Source organism: Hevea brasiliensis, chromosome 7 (genome assembly GCF_030052815.1).
Source record: "Hevea brasiliensis isolate MT/VB/25A 57/8 chromosome 7, ASM3005281v1, whole genome shotgun sequence".
NCBI classification, from domain to species: Eukaryota; Viridiplantae; Streptophyta; class Magnoliopsida; order Malpighiales; family Euphorbiaceae; genus Hevea; species Hevea brasiliensis.
In genome coordinates, this window is record NC_079499.1 from 4,502,889 (window position 1) to 4,529,111 (window position 26,223).

A 26,223-nucleotide genomic window follows, 5' to 3' on the forward strand; every position below is an offset into this window, starting at 1 on the left:
GCTAATTACATCTTATGATATTAACTATTTCTAGCATTTTATTAATCGTTTTCTTGATGATTTTGAGCCTCTTTTTATTGTAATCATACTTGCTCTTTATCTTGATATTTAATTTCCTTACTTCCTTTAATAATCAATTCAATTACATTTATACTTTTCCATGCCCAAGTAACCTATACAAATTGATTGGACTGGATAAATGGGTAAACTAGCACTGGGTACCAGATGCCCCGAGCCGTCACACCATTGGTCATAATGTGTCTCCCGGTGTGCAGACATAATGGCTAATAAGTCATAAAAGCAATAAGGCATAAAGCCAAGTATAACATCATAATCAGTATAGCCATAGGCTATCATATCACAGAATGGCATGAAGTCATATGCAGTACTGCTATCAGAACCCTATTGGCATATCAAATTATCCAAACCAATCACACTAGGCCTACTAGGGCATATTACAAAGTTATTTCTTGAACATTTGTATTTAATATGTAAAGTTACTATTCATTTGGTCATTTAAGTCAAAATATTGACTTTCTCATATATAATGGTTACATGAGTTTTAATCACATAGATTTTGGTTTCCAAAAGTGTTGGCATTAGTTGTCAATCCATACTTCTAACTAATGGAGAATAAATCAAATTTTCAGTTTTTGAGTGTTAGAGTTCACTGTTCCATTAGGCCATTATACAGTAAGAATTTAGCCAAGTGTTCTTAATCAAAGTTGCTCTTTATTGTGTCTAGTTACATTTCACTTTTTGAATCACCCCATTTGGAGTTTTCTAGCTCAAGTTATGGCTATTGCACCATAACTGATCGGATTGCCTTTATCCAGAATTTCTGAACAATTTTTGGTTCTGCCAGATTTTGTAGTCCAACTTTGGCTAGCAATTTCATTTAATTAAGTCCAGAATTTGAGTTTGCATTCCACATGAAAGTTGTTCTAAATTGCCTTAGCTTTCCATTGATATAAATTTTAGGTCAATTGGACCTTTCTACACTGAGTTATGACCAAATGAATGAACATTGTTTATTTGGTCATTTTGCCCAGGTAAAATTGGTGCTATCCGAATTTGGTCAATTTTTAGGGTATCCTAAGTTTATTTTCTGGACAGATTTCCTTCATCAAAGTTATGCCATTATGTGTCTAATTTCATGTCCAATTGGCCTTGTACCAATTGAACCTACACAACCCAAGTTATAGCTGCCCAAACATGCTGGACTCACATCTAGACCTGTAGGGTACTCAAGGCAGCACATCCAACCTCAAATCCAAAGCTACAATTCACTTCAATTCCTCATTATACTTAGTCAAATGGTCACTAATTGACCATTAGAACTTTCACTCACCAACACATGAACAAAGTCCCAAGTTTTCCCCTAAACCCTAACTCCAACAACTTCAATGCTTCATATATATGCAATCAATGAGTTAAGGCATCAAGTTCATGTTCAATGGCAGCCATGTACAACTATAATTCATTCAAATTAAAAGAAACTCTAATGTACCATAAGGCTACCAAAATTTGGTGAAATTTAACCATGCAAAATTTATTTAAATTAGCTTAATTTCACACTCAATTCATGTTCTCCATGATATATACACAAAATAATTAAGATTAATTGGCACTAACCTTGATTTAGCTAATTCTAAAAGATTGAGAACTCCTCTTTTTCTCTTTCTTTTTGCTGTCCAAGACTTGCACTAGGTATAAGGATAAATTTTTGTAAAGGGAAGCTAGGGTTTTCGGGTGATTTAGTGGGTGAACTCAAGCTTGATCAAAGCTTCCATGGTGGTTTTCTTTCCTCTCTCTCTCTCTCTATGGTTCGGCTGCCCAAGGTGGAAGATGACTTTTTTTTTCTTTTCTTATCCCTCTTTAAGTCTTCTTAAGTGTATTTGTTGAAGTCCAATTGGTGGACAATTTTTATTTCACATTTATGACATCATCTAGGTGATGTCATAACTCCATTTTCCATTTCAATTTTTTTCTTCTTTTTTCTTTTCAATCATTTTTAATTTAATTTTTAGTAATATTTATTCACATTTTATGTATTATATTTTATTTACTTAATTGGACAAGTTGATCAAAAATCATCTTTAAAGACGAAATGACCAAAATGCCCTCCGTTTGGCTTAAGAAGCCAAAACTATCTGTACCGATCTTAAAAATTCTCCTAACATTTCTTAGCATTCTAATGCTACTTAGGGCGCCTTAACTCTTTTCTGGCATCTCAAAAATTATTTCATAGGATTCCCCTTGGGTTTAGGGCTTCTAGTCGCCAAGACCGCAACTTCCCACTGGGTTACCCATCGCTAGGGCACCGGCTCATTTAACTTGGTTGTATTTTATTTCTAAAATTTTTCTTATATTTTTCTTGTTAATATTTGAGTTAATTATAGCTTCTCCCTTTAGTCTAAATATTTTTCTAGACGTTTTAACTATCCGGACCGACACCGATTACCTGAACAGTAGAATGTACGGAATTGCTACAGTGAGGGTGTTACAATTGTTACATATTTAATTACTATTAATTACTTATATTTGTGCCTTGAGGATAATTTTAAGCTGTGTGTGTATGTTACATATGGTATATGATGGATATGAATTAGACAGTAGTCACGGTTTGAGCTAGTCTTGCTGAAACCTAGTTCTTATGGATATAGAAATTTAGAGTAGGGCACGATTTTGAGTTGATCTTGTTGATCCCTACACATAGATTTAAGCAAAAGTCTATCTTGAGTTAAGCTCATTGGCGACATTTGAATTGAGAAAACTGTATAGGAGATCAATTCCCATATTTATACATTGATATAATACACCAGGTGCATAAATAGTTCCAAATTATCTTCTCGTGCGAGTATAGGTAAATTGTTTGTTGGATGTGCATTTCATGGTAGAGTTACATTAATTTTAGATAGTTGCAGAAATTACATATGTAATTAACATCTAAACTCTTTGAGTAAAATACTCATTCATTTTTAATAATTTTTTTCTTAGATCATAGGAGTAATTTGTTTCAGAGTCTAACTTATATTTTTCCCCAAATGGTACAATATTGTTAATTAGGAATTTTTATTTATTTATTTTTTGATTAATTATTTTATATTTAAAAGTCTGTTGTAACTCTATTTTATAAATATATTGCATTAATAGTCTTATGTGATTTATGCTTATTGGGTATCAGGATTGAGCTGATTGCCCTAGTTAATTTCAAATATATATCAAATTGAATTAACCCAAATAAATTTATAATATTTTATTTTATTTTATTTTTTATTTTTAGGCATTATTTTGATGCAATCATGAGTCTGAAAATAGTAAGACTTATTACGGACTTCAAAAATTTTAGGTTGATCCAAGTTTTAATGCCAATCTGACTCATAGAGTTAGATCATAACAAAATTAATCAGGTTCGAAACCAAACAGGTCGAGCTTTGGAAGTTTTGCCACCCCTAGTTTTCGTTGATTGATTCTTGGTCCCTGTTATCTTTTGTTTGATAATCTTTGATCAAAATGTTTAAAGGCGGGGAATGGGAGCACAAAACGTCAAATCTTCATTTTTCGAAAATAAGAGAAGGAAAAATGGGCCATAATAATACCTAAAACTAACGACAGTCGTTTTACCTCATCCCAAGCCCAAGCGAGCGAGCGCGCGACAAGTTGGATTTTAACGAGCATACGTTATTAATTGCTTACTAGTAGCCAGTAGCAACAACCTTCACGGCCCTCATCACCACCGAACAGAATTCCAACTTCCCAGCAAGAACCTCGACTGCCCACACCAAGAATCTGGAAAATACTTATCAACATTAAATGTGAATGGACAAGCAATTGCCAAAATTTGCGAGTACTATAAAGGTTAACCTCCACTTGATACTCCATCCTTGGCTTGATTTGGTGCAAGAATTTCACAGGAATCCAAGTTCACGATCATTTGCAAACCCACCAGCATTAGCTAATACCCACAGATCCATTCAAACTACCATCAACGTTGACCTTGAAAGCACCCTTTTGGAGGACCCTGCCAGTGCCAGATGCCAACCAAAGAGACAGCCCCAGAAGCTCCAGCATTTCCAGACTGATCCATAATAACCTCACCGGCTTTAAGACATGATGGATCGGGCCGAGTCATCCCCATTACACTACTGCAACGAGAAGATGCCAGGAGGTTTTGATCTAAATAAATCATTTTCAGCATCCTAGTCCAGTGGCTAGAGTGATCATGACATCTTAACAATCTCTCATCTGAAACACGCCAACATAAATTTATAAAAGGAAAACAATTGCTTATCCGACACATTTCATTCTGCCCTAACATAAAAGAAACCTCAAAAGCAAAATAATACATCCAGGGCATCATATAACCTAATGCCACAAACAAACTATGAAAACAAGTCAGTTGTTCTTCACTCTCAGACGATAGCATTGGCAGCACTAGCAATTCTTGGCCACAAATCAGCACACTCTTTGCCAATGGGCCCAGTAATAGCAGATCCTACAATCATTTTCAAAAAAAATAAATTATTTACAATGCAAACAAACGAAAATAAATTAGTGGCATGCGTAACTAGCTTTGATCAAAATTAATGGTTTGTATCAGCAAACCAATGCATGATATTGTTCTATTATCATGATATACAAAATGCAGTACCTTTCATCTCCCCCTTGGGATTCACAATGACACCTGCATTGTCTGCAAAAACAATAAGCTTGGATTTAGAATTTTAAAAATTTTCAACCTTTAAGAGAAGAAATTTCTTTTAAGAAAACGGCAGAATACAGAAAAGCATAGTATCCAACATAAATAACAGCACCAAATTAAACGTGCAGCCAATACTACTACTTCCCATGACAAAGTCCTACACCACATACACAAAAGCAGAATGAAAACAAATGGAAGCAATGAATCTAATTGTCTTTCTTTTGTCCAGGTAATGCAGAATGACAAACAAGATTACTCGATCAAACACCAATTAGAATAAATGGAAGCTTAAAAAATGGAAGCAGCAAGTCTTTAGCAGAAAGAAAACTAACGCAACCTATGAAGGAGAGGAGCATGACCCAAATGCACTTCATTAATTTTCACACATACTAGAAAACCAAGTTCACTTAATAGACTTTTTAAAGGCTATTTAATTTCATGAATCCTGATTAAGGACAAAACCTACAGCGATAGGAGAATTTACCAGGAGGCAGGTAGCACAATGCTATGAAGCACATCATGCTGTTTAAAACTGGCAGTTTATTTTATATATGCTTCTCATTATTATCAGTGACTAATAAATTAAAATGGCCACTCCATTATCAAGGAAGCAACAAGAAAATTAACTAAAAAAATGCTAGTATGCTCAATCTCCACAAAATGTTCTATTAAACGCGGAATCTACCAGACACAAAAGTGAAAATCTCAAATCAAGAAAAGCAGCAACCGGGCAGTTGTATCTGAAAGGGGAGCCAACCTTCAAAATACATGTAGACGCCATCCTTTCTGCGCCAGGGTTTGCGCTGCCTGACGATGACGGCTGGCATGACCTTCTTCCTGAGATCCGGCTTCCCTTTCTTCACGGTGGCCATCACCATGTCTCCAACGCAAGCCGACGGCAAGCGGTTGAGGCGGCCCTTGATTCCTTTCACCGAAATGATGTACAGATTCTTCGCTCCAGTGTTATCGGCGCAGTTCACCGTCGCTGCAACTGGCAGACCCAGCGACATCCTGAACTTGTTCCCAGCAGATCCACCTCTGCCTGAAAAATATCAACAAAAACTTTTAAAAATGATAATAATCACATATAGTGTGATAATTTCTTCTTTGGCAGATGAGAAAATGTAGGAAAATCAAGCTCTACCTCGCTTCGACATTTTTATCGGCTGTGTGTGCCCTCTAAGCTCTTGGCTCACTGGTCAGGCAGAAATGATGTCTTATGTATATATTATATCTGTCGCGTATATTTGCTCTAGGGTTTTGGAGTATTTGTCGAACGTTGCCGTTTTGATATATCACCACGCCGCATTTGAATTCCTAAATTTGCTAGATAAATTTTAACAAGTGGCCGACAACTTATACAGCTATAATATTATAATTTTTTAATTTTAAAATATAATATAAAATTTTTTAAATTTTATATAATAAAATCTCTCTAACATTAAATTATTAATTTTTTAATTAAAAATTAATGTGAACAGCTTTCACATAATATTTTATTAATATTTCTCTTTCTTCTCTTATGTAAAATGTAAAATTATTCTTTTTACATATGAAAAATTATTCTATCTATGGAGAGAGAATAATTCAATTTACACATGATTTGAAAGAGAAAAGAGAAATACTAACTAAACTTTATGTTGAAACCGTTCAGATCAGTATCTAACTGAAAAATCAATAATTAGAGGTTAGAGAAATTTTACTGTGCAAAATGTGAAAGCTAATGGGGTTTATGTTATATTTTTAAATTGAGAGACTGTAATGTTATAACTAAATAAATTCAGGAACGATTGTTAAAATTTATCCTAAATTTGCTTATATATTGAAATTTTAAGATTAGTACAAAAATATCTAAACTTTAATTTGTAATACAAAATCTCTAATTTTTAATTTAACTAACATGAAACTCTTTTTATAATATTCTGTAGGCAGTTCATAAGTTAATTTGGTTGAAGTGATGCTTGTGATAATAAAATTTATTTTTTCTCTATATTAATTTGACACTCATTAAATTTACCAATAATTTTAATTATTCAAATTGTACAAATTGACACTTCAATAATTCATAATCTGTTTATTATTAATCTATGAAAATATAATTTATCAATTGATAAATATCATGTAAAAAATAAATAACCTAAAAATCAACTACCAAAAGTCATTAAAGGATTTTATGCTATTAAAATTAAAAATTAGGGAGTTTTATATTACAAATTAAAGTTTAAATACCTTAGTTAAAATAATGTCTATAAAATTTACCCATTGAAATTTACCTTTTTATCCAAAAAAAAAAGTGCAATTCCTTACTTACCAAAGTCGCTGGAATAGGATGATGAATCTATCGTTTTAGCACACTGGCCCTGTCACGACCCAACCTATGGGCCGGACCGGCACTAGGACCTGGGCCAGCCTAAAGCCCCCGAGGCCCGTAGTAAGCCTAACTATTCATTAATCCAACTTTAAGGCCCATTTGGGCCCAATATCAAGAAATCAACCGGACAGAGTCCGACCATAAAATGGACCTACCAACGGGGAGTTTTTGACTCACCCGACCTGTAAACACAATAAACAATCCATTGGGGAGCTCAGCTCACCCTCCACATACTCATATCATCATAATGATAAATGAGAACTCAGCTCCCTCATCCAGTCCATCAAACATGCATATAATAATTTTATAGGTACGCAATAATAATTTAGTTACAGACCTAAATCAAATAAACATTTCTAACACATGCGGAAATTCTAGGAGTAAATAAAATTACACAAATATTGATAAACAACCTGCGAGGAAAGGAAGCAGGTTAACCTCAAAAATATCCTCCTGTGGCCTGGAAAAATATTGAACAGGAGTGAGCATTCGACTCAGAGAGTAAAATATCAATTTTAACCATAATCTCTATAACTATCTAAAACTAATGCACCCTGTAGAGTAAAATGCAACATCAACAACATTTTCACATCATAACATCAAAAAGGTAATTTGGAGCACTCACGCACCCTGTAGCATCAATCATAATATATGGGAGCTGATCCCCTATACAGTTCTCTTAAATCCAACCTGGTGCCAGCGAAGAACTCAAGCCGGACTTTCACTTAATAAACCAAATCGAGGGTCCCAGCGAAGAACTCAAGCCGTGACTACCCCTCGAAGGATCGGGTCCCAGCGAAGAACTCAAGCCTTGACTACCCGTCCTGTCCATAGTCCACACCACATCACACGCACACTGCTCCAAATTACCACAACAACATCATGGCACTTTAACAGTTATCAATGCAACATAAATCGTGCATAGAGTTTAACTACATAAATATATGCATATAAGTGATGCATGGGCATGCTTGAACATATAATAATAGTGAAATTACAATTAAAATTAATATTTTACTCACAGACTTGACAGTGGTCACTGAGGCGGCTGGGCGGAGGAAGAAGGCTGTCCCGACTCACCTGACAATTATATTATAATTATTTAATATAATTGACTCAATACAATTCAAGAAAAGACCAATTGCGTCCTAAGTCGTCAAAATCCGTGATGAGTCTCCTATACCTAGGACCTACCCAACCTGCAAAAGGGCTCAAAACACACTTCTATATTCACAATCCATATGTCCACAACTCAATCACATCACACAGCCCCTCCTGGGCCCACCAAATCAATCATCCATCACAACATGTAAAATTTCAATTTAGTCCCTATAATTCACCATTTTTGCAAAAACTGCCCAAATAACTCTAAAAATTCTAAAACTTTGCCCCGCGGTCCTTAGCAATATTACTAAGCTATTGCAAAAAGAATCATAATTTTCTAAGCTACCACGAATATTTTATGGATTTTTAATCCTATTTAAGCACTAGAAAATTACGAAAAAGCAAGGTTCGGGTTTACCTTTGCCAATTCCGACTTCGGAAACGCGCTCGGGACATCTGAAAATGGGGGGCTAGCCAAAACCTCGGTCCAATTCGGAGACTTTTCCGGTAACGGGTCTGTCTGGCCGGAATTTCGCAGACCTGGTCAACTGTCGAATTTCCGCGAATCGAGGATACCTACACGAAGCCCATAACACGGGGGTTAGTACATAAATTTTTCAGAATTTTCTAAGCTCATTAAATGCTCGGAAAAACACTGCGAAGTTCCGTGGGACCCACCGAAAAACGGTGTCGGAAAAATTTGAAATTTATGTCGCCGCGAAGCTCTCGACGAGTGGAGCGTGTTGGTACCCTTGGTTTTCTCGTGGAATTCACGGTTTTCGAAAAATCTAGCCCAAAAGTCGAAATGAGCTAAAAACTCCCCATTGGTAGGTCCATTTTATGGCCGGACTCTGTCCGGTTGATTTCTTGATATTGGACCCAAATGGGCCTTAGAGTTGGATTAATGAATAGTTAGGCTTACTACGGACCTCGGGGGCTTTAGGCTGGCCCAGGTCCTAGTGCCGGTCCGGCCCATAGGTTGGGTCGTGACAGGCCCTGATATTTGAGATTGATTGCCTTGAGAAGTTCTAAACTGAAGCAAAGGATTCAAGATGGATTGGTCAAGCACATGGGACAACGAAAACTTGCAAGCCAATTTTGAGTTCACACCAAGAGAAGAGAATTCCATACCTATAAGCCAAACAGATAGAAGAGATTACCCTACGCTTCTTACGAAGATGGTTCTGTGTCACCCTTTGTGAGCGATGAGGTGAAACAGCGACTGAAGAAATATGACCTGATCTCCTTACTCGTTCTTGAACGAGGCTAGCACTCGGTTTCTGAACAAGAAAAAGATGCTTACCGATGAAGAAACTATAGTGGAGTAGAGAAACAATTTTCTCCAGTGCTTCTCTTTCACCCCTCAGGATTACCATTTATTGAAAATTTTATTCTATCTAGCCATTCAACTTTCATAATCATCTACTGGATGCGGATAAATCCAGACTACTGACATTCTTGTTCCAATGTGGTTCGGTGGATATTGATTTTTAATGATTGTATACCTTTTCCACAGCTAATAAGCTGTCCAATATAAGTTAAAAATATAGATTAATTACTTTCACCTCTTGACATAAGAGGACTCTGTCAAGAATTTGACAGAATGATTGGCAATTTGGCATGCATCAATAATAAACCTTCCAAAAGGTTTATTGGAATCTAAACTTCATATTGGTCGTGTTGGTATTCAGGAGAATTCCTGAATCTTATCAAGTTGCTTCATTATATAGAGCATAAAGAGCAAGTGATGGATGTCTAACACCAGCTTTTCCAAAATCCCTGGCCCCCTTCTCCACCCTCGCCCCAAAAAATAAAAGAACAGAACTTGAGAAGCTGGATTGTCTGAGACTAAAAAAAAAAAAAAAAAAAAAAAAAAAAACAGATGCTTGTTATGTACATATCCATAACAGATTTATGTAGCAGTACAAAATGCCCCCCCCTGGCTTCACAGAATAACACCTTAATCTGTATCAGTTGACGCAATAGTTGCTAGAACTGAGAAGAGTTGCAGGAAAATCCAGCCGATGAACTTTTCCTCGTTAAAGGGAGAGAACATCACAGCAAAAGGGCCAAGTCTCATAATCCCCATGAATCTAGTAATCATAATGCAGATTTAGACCCTGCAAAGAGAGGGCTGTTCATTAGTGGGGAAACAAAAGCAGAATTTGGGTGACCAAAAGCAGAAGCATCACAAAAATTAACAAACTAATCAATTGTAGAGGAAGGTTATGCACATCAGCAATGTTTTGCACAATAATGGTTTCCCTTCAGAACTTCCATTCACAGGTTTCTCAACTAATTACACACCATATTGGTACTCTAATAAGTTATAATTAATTACCAACTTTGGATACATTTAATCAACCAAAAGCACTAATCAAGTTAATTTTGGTAGGCTATATAATACTACCCGCCCAAAACTGAATCAAATATTCAATGCCAGGTTAAAAAATCCAACATGGCAATCAAAAGTCAAAGCTCAATCAGAAGGTCAAAAGTGAGGAAGTTATGATCGGAGAGCTGCCCAAAAATCACTTGGCTCGGACTAACCAAACCGAGCTTTTGAATGCTCGGCCTGGTTAGTTTGAGCGAACACAAGCAAGAGTTATCTGAACAAGGAACAAGAGATGCTCGCCCAACAAGCCGAGCATCAACCTTATCAAGCATCAACAGTTCCAGGTCCACAATCAAGGTAGATTCATAGGCAAGAATGTCGGAACAATAGCAGAGAATGCAAGATTCTCACAGCTAGCTACAACGATTCTTTAGCCCATAGTCTATAAATATGAAAATCAAGTATCAGTCAGGCATGCTTACTCTGCCAATTTTTCTACTGAAACTTTCTATTATTCAATTTTTCATTCTCAATCAAACTTCTAACTTTAGCGTTAGTGGTTAGCTAATAGGCCACCAACCTCACGGCTTTTTTTTGTTTATAGGCTGATTTGGCATTTTGACTGGTCATTGAAGACTCACAACAGCATCACTTGCTTACAGGTCAAAGGCAGTAATTCCTGCGGAAATCAGAGTGCTATCTGCCCGAATAGAGCACCCAAGGAAGCTTCACAAGAGGAAAATCAGCATTTCAACATTGATACAGCAGAAGAGTTTAGGAATCAAGCTTTTGTTCGAATGACACCATACAGACAAAAGATGATCAACATGTACAGTAAGAAAGTCAAAGGCTAAGCATTTATAGTCAGAGAGTTAGTGCTAAAAAGAGACGATGTCACTGGCGGTATTGCCGAGGCTGAAAAGCTAGGAAGAAACCAGGTCAGATCGTTCGTTGTTTCAAAAATCATTCGCCCAAGCTCTTACAAGCTAGACAAAGTTAGTGGCATAATTTTGCCCCAAGCTTTGGAATATATGTAACCTTCGCAAATATTATCAATAAAGATAATTTTTTGAATATCTTATTGTTTTAAATTAAGGGTACTTGGCCCATCCACGCCGATAGTCCGTCAGGTTAATTAAATTAAGAGTGCTTAGCCCATCCACGGCGATAGTCTGCTAAGCTAAATAAATTAAGGATGTTTAACCTATCCACGACAATAGTCACCATACTAAATAAATTAAGGGTACTTGGTTTATTCAAAGTGATAGCCCACCAAACTAATTAAATTAACGGTACTTAACACATCATCCAGGGTGATAGTCCGCTAGACTAAATAAATTAAAGGGTACCTAGCCCATTAACAATTATAGCGTGCAAAGCAATTAAGCAGAAAATTAGCCGAGTAAAGCTTGAATCAATGTTCCGAACAACCTTACTTGATCAAAAACATTTTGGAGATTATTTAGGATAAAAGTCCAGAGCAATCCTAATTGAGCAAAATATTTTGCTGTTCGTTAGATTCGGACAAAGATTCCGAGCAATTTAACTTAATCACATTATCCTGTAGTACATTTTATTCGAAATTTGATTACGAGCAATCATACTTCAGCAAATCAACTTGCTTATAATTAAGTTTAAAAAAAGGTTACAAGCAACACTACTTAAAGCAAAATGCTTTGCCATTCGAACAAAAATACCGAGCGATATCACTTATTTATTTTATCCTTCATTTTATTTGTGCTGAAATTCCAAGCAATCTTACTTCTGCTTTTTATCTTGAATTTATCTCATTCGAACTTTGATTACGAGCTATCCTACTTAAGCAAATTGATTAGCAATTTGTCTTATTCGAATCAAAGTCCCAAGCTATCTTACATCTTCATCTTTGTCCCTCTGCCCATGTACATGCTCAACCTCCTCCTCCTAGGCCCCACCGAGATTTTCAACCCAGGAGAAGTCATCTGTTGGGTATCGTTTCTGTAGCTCAACCAAAATGTCATTCTGGACCTTGATGTAGATCTTGGCCAACTGGTCGCCAGAGCAGGCAAGTTCGGCCTCCAGCTCCCTAACCTTTTTCCTCAGCTCGGCTAGCTCAACAGTATGCCTCTCCAGGGCGCCCTGGAGCTCTCCTTCGAGGGTAGAGGACCTCTCCTTCGACATTTGCAGCTCTCCTTCGAGGGCAGAGGACCTCTTCTTCGACATTTGCAGCTCGGCCTCCAAGTCCTGAATCATCTTCTCAAAGACAGAGACCATTTCATTCAGCAATGTGATCTCTGCCTCTTGAGTGCCAATATGTCCTCGCAGCAACCCAGCCCTCTCCCTCAAGAGCTGGGTACATGCAATCTGCTCTAGTTGAAGGGATATCGCTCGGAGCGCCAATTCCTCATCATGCTCGCCCTCCAATCGAGCTCGATCTAAGGGGAGGGTGTATCTCTTGCCAAACCAACTGGCAAGCTTGAGGTTATCCACAACAGACTGCCCATCCAAAAGTTGCTCAACAGTTTGAGGTGGATGTTGGGGAGGATCGCGCGCTTGTGTCTCTCTTTCTCTCGACTCCGAGGCAGTCGCTGGAGTCTCAGCTTGTTGCTTGCTGGAGGTTAGCGAGGTCAAAAGAGTAGCGATCGTAGCCTTCTTTGACGCAGGAGTATCAATCTCTTTCTCTTTAGCTAGAGTTCGCCCAGCTTTCTTCTTCTTCCCAATGAGTTTCTCAATATTCTTTGCCCGACTCGACATTTCTGTACCAACAAAAGAATCTCAGTAAGAAAAATTAATGAAAGACAAAGTCACAAGTTATTACCCTCTATCGATATATTATTTTAATGTTCGGCCTCCACTAGATCCCCCGTCACATATGTGGCATCCCACCATTTGCTTTCGACTTCGATCAATTCACCAATTGAAATCTTGTCATGCTGAACAATGGCCTTCAGCTCCTTTATTACGGCATTTTCTTCAAAGTTGTGCCTCATTTTCCCCTTTCTCTTATTTTCAAAGCAGTTCCAGCTCACCTGGAGACCGCCCCAATGCTCGTCCAGAGTATCTTCCATTAGAAAAAATCTATCTATCCATTTTTCTAAAGATGATGGAAGGTCGGCAAACAACCCCATCCCTTTCCGGGCATGAAAATGTCAATACTTCTTGTTTTCCCTGGTCTTCAGTTGGAAGAATAATGCAAAAATCTAGGCGGACGCATGTAACCTCTTCTTCTGACATAATGCTCAAAATGCGGATAGCATCCTCCATGAGTTCGGGTGAAGTTGATGTGCAGAAAGTTGGTAGTATTGAAGGACTTTGATATTAAGTGGGTCGAGCGAAAGCATTAAGCCCAACTTTAGCTGTTCCTCATAGATCAATATCCTCACCGGCTGAAGAAAAGTTCGGCCCGCCCGTCCTTTCCCGCTGGCAAACAATATCCAAAATCAATCTTTGTCAATTCCATAGGTTTTGCTAAGCCGAAGGAGATCCCAACTGTTAAAGCAAGATACAGTCTCACCGACACTGGAAGCCATGCTCGGTGCATTCCGAACACTAGGAGTTTCAGCAGTTGTCTCGGCAATGTCCACGGTGATTGGGCCAAGGGGTCCCTTCGCGATCCTAAACAACGAAATGTAAACCACCATCGACGATTGCTGGAATCACCACTGTAAACCACCATCGACGATTGCTGGGTAGCGCTGGACCCCCGATTCTCAATGATTTCAGTCATGGCAAAAAGAAAAGGAAAAGGAAGAAATAATAGATTACTTGAAGGACAGTGGAGCCTAGTGAAGTTGTTGGAAAGTAGAAAGAAGCAATCGGATCTAAGAAATAACAAAGAAGAATATAGAAAACTGAGAACTAAAAACTCAGAAAGCAAAAAAATGAAAGAAACGAGAGTGTCGAGGTATTTATAATGGAAGAGTGGAGCAATAAATGCCATTATTTCACAATTTTCAGCCGCCAAAAAGTGCTGCCAAGTTGGTGTTTTTGAGATAATAATTATGGCAATGCGCAATATCGAAGAGACATTATGCAAGAAGTGCGCTAGATAGCTATTCTCAGGCCTTGACACCATAAATCTCGAATCACGTGCTTCAAGGGAACTCTGCAAAAGCAACTGGACGAACACAATAATTGAACCTAAAGATTCAAAGGGGCTCAGGAGGGACTAATGATACTATCTGCCCAAAATCGAGTCAAATGGTCAATGTTCGGTCAAAGAATCCAACATGGCAGTCGAAGATTCCAACATGGCAGTCAAAAGTCAAAACTCAGTCAAAAGGTTAAAAGTGAGGAAGTTATAACCAAAGAGCAGCCCGAACATCACCTAGCTCGGACTAACTAAACTAAGCTTTTGAATGCTAGCCTGGTTAGTCCGAGCGAATGCAAGCAAGAGGTATCTCAGCAAGAAACAAGGGACACTCGCCTGACAAGCCGAGCATCAACCTTACCAAATATCAGCAGTTCAAGGTCAACAATCAAGGTAGATTCATAGGCTCTCGCAGACAGCTACAACGGCTCTTTAGCCCATGGTCTATAAATATGAGAACATTTACTCTACCAATTTTTCTACTGAAACTTTGTATTATTCAATTTCCCATTCTCAATCAAATCTCTAACTTATGTTGGCGGTTGGCCAATAGGCAACCGACCTCACGGTTTTCTTTGTTTATAGGTTGATTTGACATTCTAACTAGTCATCGGAGACTCATAGCAGCATCACTATGATTGTAACTAAAAAACAATAATTTTGGATCTCAAGCCTAGCAAATGCTTAAATACACATAACATTCAAAGCTCAAACTCAATAATTACTTTCAGGAAAAAGGTGAAGTTTCCAAATTGCAACATAAAGCCTCATAAAGATTTGGAATGGACTTACTAATTGGACGTTTCATGTTCCTGCAGAACTTGCTGCCACATAGGCACCGGAACACCTCCATAGGATGATCATTGTCATCAAAGTCAATACCATAATCCTGGAGATATATCAAATATTGATTTAGAAAAGAACCAAAAAAAATACTCAATGCTGCAACTAGAGATAGGTCTACATGTGAAATATTTGAAGTAGATGACACAGATAAGGGAATGACAAACAGTTTATATGTTTAAAGAAAATGATAAAGATCTATCTATATCGGAAAATCATGCATGCAAGCATATATTTTGGGTTTTCAATACAAACTCAAAGATATCATCCAAATCAAAAACGCTATGAGGACTACAACTTAGCTGACATGATTAAGGGCAAACTTTAGGAGTGAAACCATAAAATCAGCTGGAAACCTGTTTTTTTATCATGCTGAAAACTGAAAAGCATGCTTGATGGCTAAGGAAGTTCAAACTAAAGACCTGACAGGGGCTAAGCAATATTAAGAAAAGTATCATCTTCTGTTTTACAATATAATTATTTTTCCACAGATACAGTATACAGCTCCCATACATCAAAAATTATAATGAAGCAATGTTTTGTGCTTCACATTTTCAGACAAGTCAAATTGTCAAACCAGGTCAAATAGGTGATCATATATGCTTCTAAATGTTTAAATTGATGGTTCCACTGGCAACCTAATTGATATTCTACTCTTTTTATATTATTGTGTCCAATATTATTCATAACAACTTTAGAAGATTGTAGCTGAAGTGCTGAACATTGTCTGACAAGGCAAAATGGTAACTGAAATATTCTTGTACATGTTTAAATAGATGGTTCCACCAATGAGGTGTTGTTATCGTCACAAGCACATATATGGTGTGACTGAAGGAAGAAGGAAGCCAAATTGAGCACCTGAGACAAATTCTATCAGAATATGTTGATTTTGCACCAGAATGACTCTCAAGTTTTCAGAACAAACTAAAAATTGTATCAGTAAACCCAACACATCAGATATCTATGAAGCATACAACAAAAGTGCAAACCAAATTCCAATTACTTAAAATCTTTGTAAAACAAAGCCAACACTGACAATTGGCCCAAAAGACAGAAATATTCACCCATGATATCTTCATAATTTAAGCAGAAGTTTGAAATTTGACATCATTTCAAATGGAAAAAATGATAACATGCCAATAGAACATAACTTGGCAAACATGATGAAAAACTCATTTCATTCATGACACAGTTGAACCATGCCATAATATTACTGAAGAGCAACTAAGGAACAAGATATGCACAACTGAGCAGAACAATAAGAATAATTAAACTAGTATTGCTCACCCAAGTCAGCTCTTCCAAGGCATTTACTTCTCTTGTCGTGAAGAAGGCAAGCTGCACAACAATTGGTTCTATGTAAGACATCTTATCATTGAGAATATAACAAATTATGTCCAATCACCAATGAAAAAGATAACAATAATGCAAACTAAGAATGCAGGAACTCATACATGATAATAATGATCATCCGGGGTCTCCATCTTAACAGGGATCTCAATCAAATTTGCATCAAGGCACCTAGCAGAAGGAAAAAAAATTTATCAGGAGTGGCCAACTCAAAAAGATTTTCTCTTTTCCATATAGCAAGTTGAATTCCCCCAAAAACCAACGTCTAAAATTAGGAAACACAACTAAAGTTTAAAAAGTACAAAAAGAAATAAGCACTGCCACATGATCCAAGCAAAGCGCATGAACTTTACGGAGTTACCTATGATTAATAAACTGAGCAACATTCCCATAGAATGTTGCATCCAAACAAAGAGCTTCTTCTTCCTTCAAAGCTCCTTTCAAGCGCCAATATGCATCCAATAAAACTGGATGGGTATGCCGCTCATTGTTGGTGCCTCTTGTCCTCTGTATGTTTCTCTCGTGCATTTCTTTGATGGTCAGTATTTCTCCAACATATTCACACACAAATGTCCCTTTTGGCAACTTTTCTAGGGTTCTAAGTCCCCATCCCTTTCCTTCAGGTGTAAAGAAAACCTAAAGCACAAAATCAATCAGTACAAAAGGAGACCTCTTAGGAATAACTATCATGTCTTTGCAGTATAAATTTTAAATAACACTTAAATATAAATTCATGAAATACATTACAGGATCATATTTATCACTTATCATATCACTGGAACATAGATGATATTTCTCGAATATCAGTACCGAAAAAATTTAGAAAAGCAGGACCATATCCACACCTGCAATTTGCACCTTATACCCCGCTGCACAACTCGATTGCCACACTGCTTCTGGCAGGCACATTTACTCCAACATTCTTTAATATGTTCCCTCTTCAAGTGACCCTTGCATGGTTCCAAGATCTCATCATTTTTTGATCTTTCAAGAGGGCAAGCTTTACAATAAGAAAAGCGTTGTCGTTGAGGATCACGGGTCATAGATATACACTCTTCCAAGAAATCTTCTCTAATGAGGCCTTCTGATGTGTATGCAAACTTGTGCCCAGTTTCATGGGCACAAACACAAACTGTATTTGAGGATAGACAATCACCAATACAAGTAGCACAGCAATCTTCTGCCTTAATTTGAGAAAGAGTGAATCTCAAATTAGCATTTTGAAAAATCAGGTTTTGAGGTATGTAGATAAAAGATGGAGGACACTCATTGTTGATTTCATTTAACCATGAAATCTCAACTATTTCTTCTCCCTTAGTTATGTCATTGAATTGCTGAAGAGATCTTAGCTCCTCAGGAGTGAGCTGATGCTGTGGAACAACCACCAAACTATGTGACTCAGGGTCAGGGCCTCTCAGTTCCTGTCCCCCATTACTTTCAACAGAACCATTCACAACACAATGTATGTCCTCACTTAAAGGTTGTATTTCCCCTGGAATTTGAAGTGCCCCAACCTCAGAAAAGTAATGGCTATCAACTGATCCATTTGAAATATTGACTGGTATACAATCACTTCCTCCAATGCCCCCTACTCCCAAAGCACTGTAAGCAGCTGATCTCTTCAATGCATCAACAGATAGTGTTACGTTCATTAACCTTTCCTGCGATTCATGAGAGGAATCAGTTGCCAATTCCAGGAAGCACTCACACATATCTTTCAGAATTTTCATGACAGAAAAGTAGGGATCAAAAATTTTATAGGACTGGAGACACTTCTCCTGCATTGATTTCAGAAGTTCATCTTGACTAGGCATGTGAAAATTTGGTCTTCCAAGCATAGAGTTGCAACATAAAGAAATCTTCACCTCTCCCAATGATGATGAAGCAATCTCTAAGTTAGCAGGAGAGTCCTTTGGAACAGCTGCAAGCTCAGAGTTGGTTCTTGTGTTATTTGATGAAGCCGGAATGCCATCACGTCTATCTTCTTCTGCTACAAAATGGGATGCTGGAGGCTCCTGATCATCTGGCTTTGCTTTTAAAAACATCCTAACTGAATTATTATCTTTGCTTAAGGAATCTGCAAACGCAGAAAAAAAATAGAAATCAAAACATTAAAAAAGAACAAATCAGAGTTTCATTTGACGATTTTACAGAAGAAAACAAGAATAACCTCCTAACAAAGGCATCATTTCAGCCTCAACATGCAACATATACTGTACCTTTGATGGTTAACAATATTACCATCAGAATTATGGATTCTATTGATAAAATTGATTTACCTGGTCGGATCACCGCAATAGGAACCTCATAACGAGGTAAGTCATCAGGAGGAAAGTCATCAGTAAATGGCTCATCTTTAGGCTTGATCAAAGCATGAGAATCAAGCACTTTTTGTTTGGGCACTGGTACACTGTCTGGATCAACTACGTGATCTTTGAACCGCACCACCTGAGATGGCCTCCCTACAATAGGTCTCTTCTCTCTAGGAGCAACCTGAGGTAACAAAGGTTCTTTTCCCTTGTAAGAATGCTGCACCTGAGGAGACTGTGAATCAGAAGGCAAAGTTCTGTCCAAAGATGGGTTAGAGCTTCCTTGTGCTCCCAAACGAATAGGTGATTCTGGTCGCTTTCCCATATTTCTAGTATCATAATCAGGCCCAGATTGCAATTTCATCACGTCTGGTGATCTCTGCAGAGAATCTATGCCCTGCAGCTCTTCATCCTCCAATTTAGGTGTTCTTAATGAAGTTCCACCCCCAATAGAATTGCTGATATTAAGAGATGAAGAAGGCTGCCCTTCTTGGCTTCTTAGTCGCAATCGTTTTAATGGCCGTTCAGGTTCATCATGCACCTCTGCTTCATCAGCAAAATTTTCTCCCTGCTAGTTAAAAAAGACAAGACAGATGATAAAGCAGAAATTTTAGAACAAGAAATATAAAACACAGCATCGCTTACATTAACATTCTCTTTCTCCTCCGACACCTAGTAGATTAGATTAACATCAAAGGAAAATTGTCAGAATAAAAGGCAGGTAATCATGATAAATAGGTAACAAAACAAGGGAATTGCACCTTAGAATCATCCTCATCAAATATGGCATCTGCAAGAACACTATAATTCTCTTCTTCTATAAGTTCCCAATTCTTGTCATATAATTTTAAAAGTCTTTTCAAAACTGGTTTCACTTTATCTTCATTTATGCCAATAGCCTTCATTGCACGAAAGGCCTTCAAAACTCGGGGATTTGGCGCCATGTTGAATGGTAACTAAGCTTGCAAGAAGCTCTGAAACATCAGATGTAGTTATTACATTTTCCCATATTCATAAGAAGGGGGGATTAAGAAGAGCAAGACTAAACGCACTTTTTTCTATGCAAAATTATAAGGTAACTAGCAGATAATTTCAAAATAAATTATAATAATACAGTAAAATTGGAACACTTGAAAATGAAAAACGGAAACAAACAGAAATATAAATTTTAACTCTATTACTCAAGGATCCAATCCAAAAGGGCTTACTTTCTATGCAAAACATTTTCTAAGAAACTTAATTATATCTTGAGCTGGTTAATATTTGGGCCCATGAAGAATATATTTGTGAACTTGGTTTTGATAACAGAATAGCAAAAGTTGTGGTGGCTATTGACCAGTGATGATCGCAATTGATGATGATTGACAAAAGAACAAGTATGTGCCTTCCCTTTCATTATGAGTTTGTAAAATGATTTTAAAAGGAACAATCATTTTTCTCATTTGACCACAATTTTTCGAACCACCAAATTAGTGGTTTGGAATGGTTTAAATTTTTGTATTCTCATTTTATCCTTGCATAATTCATTCTCCGATGAAAGTATTATAGATTTATAAGGTATATTTAGTGATTAATTAAAAAAATTAAATAGGTCTTTAATTATTATTATTATTATTATTATTATTATTATTATTATTATTATTATTATTATTATAATAACATTGTTTATAAATTAATATTTTATTTAAATAAATATTCTAAAACTATTTATATGTTTAAACCGTAATAAAGTGTATTTTAGTAATCTTCATATTTATTTTACCATCCCATGCGATACTATCTTTTCCAAACAAATTAACAATAAAAGCCATGGCATACAACACTATCTTTTTCAAACACATTGACAATAAAAATCATAACATACAAAACTATCTTTTCAAACACGTTAACAATAAAAATAGTACCATACAATACTATCTTTTCAAACAACTTAACAATAAAAACCGTACCATAGGATACTATCTTCTCAAACACGTTAACAATAAAAACCATACCATACAATACTATCTTTTCAAACACTTTAACAATAAAGACGGCACCATACAATACTATCTTTTCAAACACGTTAACAATAAAAACTATACCATATAATACTATCTTTCCAAACATGTTAACAATAAAAACCATTCCATATGATTTGATTCGATACATTAAAAAAAACATACTGCACTATCTTTCCAAACATGTTAACAATAAAAACCATTCCATATGATTTGATTCGATACATTAAAAAAAACATACTGCACTCAATAATCCAAAGAGGAGGTTAATTAAAAGTCTGTTAGTCCTTACAAAAGTACCAAGAGAGATTTACAGATAACAAAATACCAAAGTTTACCTAAAATCCCCAAAAAACCAATTCAAACATTCAGAACCCCAAATTACAAGAATATTAAAAAAATAAATAAATAAATAAACACACACACACACACACACAAACACCTCCCTGGAACAATGAAGAAGAAAAAAGACACCTTCAACTTAGCCTCTAAAAAACATTTTCAACCAGTCATTTTCCACTCAAAAAACCAAAATCCCAGCTCTACCAAAGTTTAGTAAAGCCAAGAAAAGTAAAAGACCACTATCGATAATCAGTTTCATTTCCTCATTTCATTTTCTGGGCAACCAAACGCTAGCCAAAACTTAAAGTTAAAAAAGAAAACAAAATTTGAAAAGGGCCAAAAAATACCAAACAAGCAGAATGTAGTTTTCATTAAACCCAAAAAAAAAAAAGGAAAAAAGAAACCCTAAAAGAATCAAAACAAACTTGAACAGAAACACATTGAAAGCAGAGAAATAGCTTCCGATAGTAAAAAAGGATTGATCGCAGTATAGAAGAATCGGAAAGCGGTATTTGAAAAAATAGGCTTACCGGGCAACAGAGCAACAGTGGTCTTAGAGTCAAGCGAACTGTGAGTGTGACACTGACACTGAAGATATCGAAATATATATCGGCCAAAAAAGAGGTTTAAAAACTAAAAACACGTACACAGTGACGTTTTACTCTATCGATCTGTAAAACTCATCCCCTTTGGGTTGGTGTATATTATATTATTTATTTTATTATTAAATTAAATATATATTTATTAATTTATTATATAATAAAAAATAAATATAATTTTTAACAAATAATTATTTTGTAATGTGTATATATATTTTTTATTATATAAGAATGACCGTTATAATTCGTTTAATTATTATTTATAATATTTTATATTTATTTATTACTTTTTATAATAATAAATAATTTATTAATATAAAAATTAAATTTAATACACAAAACTTTATAATTAATAAATTTTAAAATAATAAATAATTTAAATAAAAATAAATTCGAATCAGCTATCATATAAATTATAACAGTTTGAATATTATTTTTCATTTACGAGAGTAATTTTATTTGACCATTAAAAGTGATTGGTTTTGTATCGATTGTTAAATTATTAGGTTTCATTTTTTATTTAATTATTGAAATTGCTTAAAAGAAATGTAATTAATGGTTTTATTTTGTCAGGATGAAATGGGTGGATTATAGACATCATTTAATTGCTATAAATTATAATAGTAAATTGAATTAAATTGAATCAAATTTATTTTTATTTAATTAAGCTTTAAATTTTGGTTTGATTTAATTTGGTTTGGTTGAATTGTCTATCATATGTAAATTAATTTTCAAATTTTTCAAATTTGTTTTGATTTCAAACCGATGGAATGCACATTTCTATCTATTGATAACCATGGATTGATCTCACTTGAGGAATATCGCGAGAAAGCACTCACCAACTCAGTTATGGGTGAGAAATACACAATGTGCATCGACAACATGTGTTAAAGAAAGGAACATGGATATATCGTAAGGCTCATGGAGTGCCAATATGGTTTGGGTCAGCTTGATATCAAATTGAATTAAATTAATTTTTTTTATTTGGTTTGATTCTTTAGTTTTGGCTTGTTCAGTTCTACTCTGTTGTGTACTTTTTTAATATATAAATTTTTATTATTATGATTAATTAAGAAATTGTACGTACTAATACAAATAGTTATTAATAATTTTAATTTATACATATTTTATTTTTATTTTACAATATAAAAAAATATAATATCTTAAATTTTTTATGTTAATTATTTCATATTTTATTTTTATTACTTTTCATTTCTCAAATTTTTTAATAAAATTTTCATAATAAAAAATAATATAAATATAAATATATATAATATGTATAAATATATAAATATATATTAATATCTTATAACTTAACTTACAATAATGACTACTTATTATATCAATGAGAAGGTAACTATTAAATGAATTATAACTTACATATAATAGAAATATCACGTGATAATATCTAAAAAGAGAATGCCACGAGATAATAACAAGAGAATGCCACGTATTAGTCTTTCAAAAATACCTAACTGTTTTACATATATGCTAGCGGAATATCCATGCTGCTACGTACAATGATAATATATAATTTTTATTTTTAATTTAATATGTTAATTATTATCTAAATTTATTTTCAATTAATTTGTCTTTATAAATAAAGACAAATTATTATTATTATTATTATTATTATTATTATTATTATTATTCAAAATTCTCTTAACTAATTTAATTTAATAATTTTTCACTTATTTTAGTAGTACATTCTTTTATTAATTTTTAGTGTAATAAATTATTTAATTCTTTTTAATATATAAATCAATGATGGCTTATATGAATGGCCATTTAAAATAGTAACCTATTCAATGTATTCAATAGTTGGCCAAATATTAAAGGAAATAAATAATTACAAATTAATGGTCTTTATGATAATTATGAAAATTAATATTGAAAAAAAAAACAGATTTTTTATTAATTAAACCATAAATTAATTATGATTAAAAAAAATAAAATGTTAATATAATAACATGTTAAGAAAGTCAATTTTTATTACTCAGTAAGTTAATTTTTTTTAGAGGCAACAAGTGGCAATTTCAAGAAAAAAAAAATTCTCCTTAAAAGGCTCCATATTATCACTTATAAAAATAAATAAATGAAAATAATTAAAAATATAAAAGTGTTATTATAATAATTAGTAGATAAATAACTTTGAAAATATTCAAATTTAATTGATTAAATATAATTACATGTTTTTTAAATTTTAACTATAATTTTAGTATTAAACTAAATTATTTTCTATGTTAAATAATGATAACAATTATAATAATTAAATGATAATCAATAATATTAAGATAAAAATAATAAATTTCTTTTATTATTAAATACATAGATTACAATATGTATAAATCTTAAGAATGTGAGTTTTAGACGAATAAAACAGTTTTATAAAACCAAATAAAGCGATTCTAAAGTATAAAAAGAGTTAAATATGATAATTTTTATTAATTAGGCATCAAATTAATTATCTAGCTATAATTAAATCTAAATTGAAGCTTAAAAAAATATACTAGAAGAGATAATAATTATTCCAATTAAATTAATTAAATTATAGTACTAAACTTAATTATTTTTTATTTTAAATATTAATATAATAATATTAAAAAAATATAATAATTAATAAAAAGTAAACCAAGCTAACTAAATTATATTTTTTATTTTAAATAATAATAATAATTATGATAATATTGACAATCAACATTATAACAACAAAAATTTACTTTTTTTATTAATTAATTATATAGGTTACCATATTTATTAATCTTAAATATAATTTAAATTATTAAAAAAATAAATATTAATATAATAATATTAAAAAATTAATAATTGCTAAAAGAGGTCCAATTATTCAAATTAAATAGTAGTATTAAATTAAATTATTATTATTGTTGCTGTTATAATAATTGAATGACAAAATCGATTACTTTTTATTATTTAATTATATAGGCCACAATATGTATTAGTCTTAAATATATCTTAAATTATTAAAAATAAAATATAATATAATAACATTAAAAAAATATTAATTACATAAATTATTATATGTATTAATCTTAAATATAATTTAAATGATTAAAGAAAATAAGATATTAATATATTAATACTGAAGAAAAAAATAATAATTAATAATAAACATACTAAGCTTTACTTGGACCATGTGATAATTTCAAGAGAAAACTTGCCGTATGGCAACTTCAAGTATACTAGTTTTCTTCTTGACGTTTGTTACACGATATTTTATCCGCTGTGATTTAAATTTTTTATATTTAATGTTTTATATATAATGTAATATATGAAAATTTTATTAAGTTCATAATACTATAGAGTTTTTTTTTAATTTTCTTTATTTAATTTTATGAAATTCTTATTAATAAAATATATTATTTTTTATACCAAATTTATTGTGTATTTTTTGTTAATATAAAAAAAATTAAATGTACTTGTAAATTATAAAAAAATGTTTGAAAAATTTATGTTATTAACTTTAGAAATTCATATATATGATATAATTAAAAAATAAAAAAATAAATGAATTTGCTAATCAAAGAAAAATTGAATTATATATATTATGAAGTATATAAGTACAAAAAATTTTAAGATTTTAGATTAATTAATTTTAAATTAACCAAATGATAACATAATGATGCAATTAATAACAAGTTGATATATAAAATAAATCTTATTATATATTTTTATTTATATAAATAAAATTCCTCATTATTAACTAACTAATTTAAAAAATAGGAGACAACTATTTTATGATTAAATTTATAACTTTTAACCATAGATTAAATCTTAAGAAAATTCACTTATCAATTCAACTAAAAATTATTAATAGAATACAACTTAGATTTAAATAAAAAAATTAATCCAACCAATCAAATTAAAATTGTTAAAGCCAATTATTATTTTCAGAATGAACAATTGAATTTCCAAAACTAAAATACAAGTTAAATTATTTTTAAATTTGCCTCGCTTGATAAATATTCACTGCAACTTATCTTTTATAGCTATTATTATCAAATACTCTATTTCAATTATTATACGACTCATAGAGTATCCATTATAGATGAAATTTGATTGTGAAAAAACTTGAAAGATAAATACAAGTAGAATTAAAAAATTTAAATCTATATAAATTATAACCTTAATTTAAATAATATAAATAATATAATTAAACATTCATAAATTTTCAT

At 33.4% G+C, this 26,223-nt stretch overlaps 2 protein-coding genes and 1 non-coding gene across 6 annotated transcripts; all 3 read right to left on the reverse strand.

Moving 5' to 3' along the window:
* Positions 1–4,246: 4,246 nt before the first annotated feature.
* Positions 4,247–5,974, reverse strand: LOC110655646 (60S ribosomal protein L23). Its single transcript, XM_021812053.2, has 4 exons — positions 5,850–5,974; positions 5,463–5,747; positions 4,655–4,696; positions 4,247–4,498 (listed from the first exon to the last, which is right to left on the reverse strand). The coding sequence occupies exons 1-4, from the start codon at positions 5,860–5,862 to the stop codon at positions 4,416–4,418; spliced, it is 423 nt and encodes a 140-aa protein (XP_021667745.1). The 5' UTR covers positions 5,863–5,974; the 3' UTR covers positions 4,247–4,415.
* On the reverse strand, positions 5,182–5,320 carry LOC131181938 (small nucleolar RNA snoR137). The gene has a single exon (XR_009150408.1). It is a non-coding gene; the product is annotated as a small nucleolar RNA snoR137 (small nucleolar RNA).
* Positions 5,975–9,860: 3,886 nt separating the features above from the next.
* LOC110655645 (probable inactive histone-lysine N-methyltransferase SUVR2) lies at positions 9,861–22,108 on the reverse strand. Of its 4 annotated transcripts, none has more exons than XM_058149812.1 (12): positions 21,959–22,108; positions 19,848–20,060; positions 19,732–19,758; positions 19,057–19,654; positions 18,643–18,854; positions 17,623–18,438; positions 17,139–17,413; positions 16,882–16,948; positions 16,715–16,765; positions 15,377–15,473; positions 11,096–13,250; positions 9,861–10,300 (listed from the first exon to the last, which is right to left on the reverse strand). In XM_058149812.1, exons 2-11 carry the CDS (start codon positions 20,028–20,030, stop codon positions 12,439–12,441), a joined length of 3,138 nt encoding a protein of 1,045 aa, XP_058005795.1. In that variant the 5' UTR covers positions 20,031–20,060; positions 21,959–22,108; the 3' UTR covers positions 9,861–10,300; positions 11,096–12,438. The 4 variants fall into 4 exon arrangements, with proteins under 4 accessions (XP_058005795.1, XP_058005794.1, XP_021667742.2 ...); XM_058149811.1 differs by having other exon boundaries at positions 19,057–19,657; XM_021812050.2 differs by lacking the exon at positions 19,732–19,758.
* Between the last annotated feature and the right edge of the window lie 4,115 nt (positions 22,109–26,223).